This window comes from Etheostoma spectabile, chromosome 21 (assembly GCF_008692095.1).
Source record: "Etheostoma spectabile isolate EspeVRDwgs_2016 chromosome 21, UIUC_Espe_1.0, whole genome shotgun sequence".
In the NCBI taxonomy this organism is placed as follows: domain Eukaryota; kingdom Metazoa; phylum Chordata; class Actinopteri; order Perciformes; family Percidae; genus Etheostoma; species Etheostoma spectabile.
The window spans coordinates 21,388,054-21,393,052 of record NC_045753.1 but is presented as its reverse complement, the minus strand read 5'-3'; the positions used below and the strand labels follow the sequence as shown (position 1 = coordinate 21,393,052).

Sequence of the window (4,999 nt, the reverse complement as noted above, 5' to 3'; positions counted from 1 at the left end):
GTGTGTGTGTGTGTGTGTGTGTGTGTGTTCTCAGGTGTTACGGTCTGTTTCCCAGGCCTGGGCTAACCCCAGTGCGGTGAAGCACACACCTCTGGAGCAGCAGCTGTATGTCAGCAAGGCTTTACTGCTGAGTGTGAGTCTGCTGAGAGACTCTGAGCTACAAGAGCTACGCTCAGGTACAAGCAGTGTTTGATGCCTCCAATCACTCAGTACACCAACAGTCAAAATAGAAGTGATTATGGCTCCACATTCTTTGTATCACACACTATATAAAATGATCCTGCAAAGCGTGTTGCTTTGAGCTCTCCTCTCTCTGCATTGCTTCCATCTCTCAGAGTTACTTCAGTGTATGCTGGGCGGCATGCAGAGCCACCTGGACAGCAGCGTGGTGCGTATCCGGCGGATGGGCATGGTGGTGGGAGAGTGCCTGAGCTCTCGCATGGATATCAATAACACTAAGCTCAAGTTTCAGGTACAAACAATATGTTAATTGCAAGTAGAGCTGGGCAATACATCGATATTATATTTATATCGTGAAATGAGACTTGTCTTAGATTTTGGATATCATACTATGGAGTCTTTTCCTGGTTTTAAAGGCTGCATTACAGTAAAGTTGTCTTTTTCTGAACTTACCAGACTGTTGTAACTGTTCTATTATTTGTCCTTACCCACTTAGTCATTATATCCACATTACTGATGATTATTTATTAACGATGTAATTGTGTGAATATTTTGTGAAAGCATAAATAGTCAACACTACAATATCATTGCAATATCGAGATAGTTGGTCAAAAATATAGTGATATTTGCCTTTCTCCATATTGCCTAGCGCTCATTGCATAATACAATGCTCATCGGCCTAATAGGCTTCCACATGCTTGATTCGTTACTTGACTGAAAGGCCGTTTGAGACCTGTGTCTGAGTTTGTATCGTGCTGTGTTGTAGTATGATCAGGACGAGGAAAGTCAAGAGCTGCTTTCTCTGATGACTCCCATTGCTAGTGATGAGCTAGAAGCTGAGCCTGCAAACAGGTAAGCGTCTACATCTCTGTAAATGTTACAATTCAGAGGAATCTTAACGGATGTGCAACAAAGTCTGGCAGTTTTGTGTACGATTTATATAAAACAACTAACCATTATGAACTACCAAGCATTACTTTTCCTATTTCTATAGGTTGTGGGTAATATGTATCTGCTAAAATATAAATGTAGCTACATCTACTACAAAATGTAAGAATCTGGAGTCTGTTTTATAGTGTGTTAAATGAAAAAAATGAACTCCCAAGGACACACACTGCCAGTAATATTCTGATTACTTAACGAATATGTTTAAACAACGTGCCAATTCCCATAAAATGTAGTCGCTAAATATTTGTAGGCATTGCTTGTATTTAAGAGAAGGTCTGTCATCTGCAGAGTTGATTGTCCTCAAGAGACGGGTGAGACAACTCAATCTACTCAGAATGTATCGTCTCAAAATAAGTCCAACACTGAGCCAGACTCCGACTTGGACAGGTAAGTGTTAGCTCCTGTCTGTTATACTAAATGTATTTGTGGGAAGTGTTTTTTGTTAACTCCAAGTCTTATACTGGTGCAGCGACGATGAGCTCACTCCGTACGATATGTCTGGCGATCAGGAAATAACGGAAGCCCCCCCACCCCGCTACCTACGAGACTGTCTGGAAGGTAAGGCTCCACAGATCACGTTCGTTCTACCTTACCGATCATGTCCTATTGAAATGCTGTGCTGCTAGCTCCAGCTTTAATCATTTCTTGTCTGCCAACCCAGCTTTAATTTCCTCTGAGGACGCGGTGCGTGTGGAGCTCAGTTTGAGAGCCGCTGAGGGTTTGGTGAGGAAGAACGTTTTTGCAACCAGAGAGGTATGACAGCAACACACAACTGAAATACCCAGTGCTTCAGGTTCATTCATTTCAAAGTACTGCTCATATATTTACCTTTTTAAATACAATTTGAACATTCTGGTTGAGTTTGCTGTAAAGATGTGGACCATATCTTTATTATAAAACTGACACAGTGACAGAAGGTGTTGTTCCTTACCTTACAATTTGTTTGTTTGATTCAGATCAGTGTCCAGCTGACCAAAGTGCTTCTTCACATGGAGGATAAATACAGCATCAACAGCTTCCTGAGTCTAAGACAGGCGACCATGGTGGCGCTCACTGTCACCGACAGCATCCCTGTATGATCATCACCTAAGTTTCTTCACGGTTTACCTTTTCAAATCAAAATTTCTGTTCATTATCACACAGCTTTATTGCCATTTTAGAGCTAGTATTCTGCTTATATTTTTAAATTCTTTCTCTTTGCTTTCCGTGATAGGTGACTCAGTATTTGACCACAGAGTTTTACTCCTTGAACTACAGTCTTCGCCAACGGCTCGATATCTTGGAGGTGAAAACAACAGGTTTTTTTTTGTAGTGGCTGTGTGCCCTCACTAAAGAAACTTAGTGATTGATTTGAACGTTTGGTTATTTGCCACAAGTGTAATTACGAAGCTGTTCTTGGTTTCTCAGGTCCTTGCTCTGGCAGCGCAGGAGCTCTCTAAGCCAATCAATGAAAAGAGAAATCCATCTATGGGTATATCTGCCAACATGGATTTGACTCTGTACCCTGGTGACAACCCTGTTCACTGGCGACAAGTAGTAGAGAAGCGGATTCAAAGCAAGACAAAACGCCTCAGCAAGGTTAAACTAGACCTATATTTTCATCTCCCTTTTTAGTATTTGATTAAAGGCTTACCCCTTGAGAAGGATTTATGGTTCTGCATGGGCTCTGTCAGAGCTTACGCCATAGCCTGCGTAAGTGGCCTGAGGATTAGACTGGTGTGCTGGTATCTGCATTGTCCTAGCGTATCTCTTTAAGAGAACAGCAGAGCCGGTATGTGTGTTTGCTTGAGAGTGTGTGGTAGAGCGAGTGAGAGAGTGACTGGGATTAGCTTTGGAGCAAGTACCGACTCTAGAGGCGTAGACGGAGATACGAAGCATCTCCCCTGTGCTTTGTGACCATGGTGGGAAAGCTGTAGCAGGAAAAATTAACGCTCTCCTTGATTTCATGTTGTTAATGGAAAAGAGAACCTAGAAATGAGTAGGGTGAAATGCAACACTACCAAGCCATGGCCAAGTGGACCAATCCCAGTTGTTGTGGTCTGCGTCGCACCAATGTTAAGCTTCAGTCATTTCTCTTGTGCTACAGGGTGCCACACAACCGCCAGCTGAAGCCACCCCTAACCGTTACGCCCCTGTTGCTGGACATTTCTTTTTTCCGCTGCTCAGCAATTATGACAAGTAAGCATGCTAAACCCCCACATTTTCTGTATACTAAAGTGTACAAGTAACTTTTTAAAACTGCAATGTAATACCTTTTCTTCCAGGCCTCAGGTGACCTTTGACCTGTTGGGCGGTGACCATCTTGTACTGGGCAGGTTGATCCACACCTTGGGCCTCTTCATGCACCTGGCCAACAATGCACCGGTAATTTTATCCATCTGTCCATGCTAATGTGTGACATGGTTTCAATGAAGAGCTTTCCATCAATATCAATGTGCCAAAGTTTTAGCTGTAACCCCTGAGGCAGTCATTCAATGTATATATTTTATTATAAAAGAGAACAATAAAAGGATTTATGGCCAGGCAGAACAGTTGTAGTTCAGAAGCTGTATCCTTCGAAGTGGTCATATTATGCTTTTTCACATTTATTGTGTTATATATCTTTTTTTGTGCATGTTATAGATTTACAAAGTGAAAAAGCCCAAAGTCCACCCAAAGGGACTTACCATCTCCAACAGAAAACACTGTTCGCAAACAGCTCCAAACAACTCTATTGTAGTCCAGCCTTTACTTCCGTGACGAACGTGCGTCACTTTGTAACATGCTCGCCTAGCTGCTAGCGTGGCATGCGCCCTCATACTCTGCTTCTGACTGGGTAGTTGTCCTTACCTAGGTACTGCCCATGTGCGACTCCCAACAAAGATGAAATAGAAGTGTGATGCCTCACTCTGTAGCTGAAACAGAGCTCAACACTCAGGGTGAAAAGAGGAGCTGCAGCAATGTGCAGTAACACAAAATATGGTGTTTTTTGAAAATTAAACCATGGTAACCTATTTAGGTACAACTTCTAAATACAATTATGAACATGAGCATAATATGAGCACTTTAAGATCAGGAAAAGCCATAGACACAATATAATATTACAATGGGCTAATATAAATTGGAATAACAATATTTTCCAGCTCTACCCCTATGGACTTTTTCTTTTTCTTTCTTCAGATAGCTGCACAGATGGGTTGTGCCTTACTGGACTTTGTGTGGGCGGTGCGCTACCATGTTGATCAGTAAGTAGGATTTATGTAGGTGTTTTAGACAGTTATTTAATGTAATCACTAAAAAGTCTGAGGAAGCTGTTTGTGGTTGTTAACAGCTCCATAATTTAGTATCCCTGTATGGCTGTTGCTTCTTCACCAATTGGAAGGTTGGTGGTTTGATCCCTGTCCCTGCAGTCCCATGTCAAAGTGTCCTTGGGCAAGACACTGAACCCCGAGTTGCCCCCGATGCTGCGCCATCGGAGTGTGAATGTTTATCTGACGAGCTGAGCAGGTGGCACCTTGGATGGCAGCCTCGGTCACAGAGTGTGAATGTGATAGTGCTTTGAGTAGTTGTTAAGACTAGAAAAGTGCTATATAAGAACAGTCCATTTACATTCCCAGCTACATGTTTTTTTGTTACGTTAATGGAGAATGTAAACAGTCAGATAAAAAAATTAAAAAAGACCTAAATAGACTATAATGTCAGGACGGGCAGGTTGTTTTGTTATCTTATTTCAGTCTAAGCTTTAACCTGGACTCTGTCTGTTAAAGGATGGTGAGACGAGGCGTCCTCTTCGCTGTCTGCTCTGTGTTTCTGAGCATGCCCAGTCAAAACCTGCTGGTGGACCTCAGTGACCAGCTGTTTGAGACAAGAACGTGGCTGGCAGGTAAAAAAA

The 4,999-nt window shown here is 42.4% G+C and overlaps 1 protein-coding gene across 4 annotated transcripts in view; it reads left to right on the top strand.

The window, feature by feature from the left end:
* telo2 (TEL2, telomere maintenance 2, homolog (S. cerevisiae)) overlaps nucleotides 1-4,999 on the top strand; it is a 10,573-nt gene that overhangs the window by 4,062 nt on the left and 1,512 nt on the right. For all 4 annotated transcript variants that reach the window (XM_032503282.1, XM_032503283.1, XM_032503281.1 and 1 more), the window contains 13 exons: nucleotides 35-176; nucleotides 336-472; nucleotides 947-1,032; nucleotides 1,417-1,515; nucleotides 1,598-1,686; nucleotides 1,790-1,881; nucleotides 2,085-2,201; nucleotides 2,342-2,413; nucleotides 2,536-2,706; nucleotides 3,215-3,306; nucleotides 3,393-3,492; nucleotides 4,288-4,352; nucleotides 4,875-4,990. In XM_032503282.1, coding sequence (XP_032359173.1) covers nucleotides 35-176; nucleotides 336-472; nucleotides 947-1,032; nucleotides 1,417-1,515; nucleotides 1,598-1,686; nucleotides 1,790-1,881; nucleotides 2,085-2,201; nucleotides 2,342-2,413; nucleotides 2,536-2,706; nucleotides 3,215-3,306; nucleotides 3,393-3,492; nucleotides 4,288-4,352; nucleotides 4,875-4,990 — 1,378 coding nt within the window. The remainder of the gene's footprint in view (nucleotides 1-34; nucleotides 177-335; nucleotides 473-946; nucleotides 1,033-1,416; nucleotides 1,516-1,597; nucleotides 1,687-1,789; nucleotides 1,882-2,084; nucleotides 2,202-2,341; nucleotides 2,414-2,535; nucleotides 2,707-3,214; nucleotides 3,307-3,392; nucleotides 3,493-4,287; nucleotides 4,353-4,874; nucleotides 4,991-4,999) is intronic.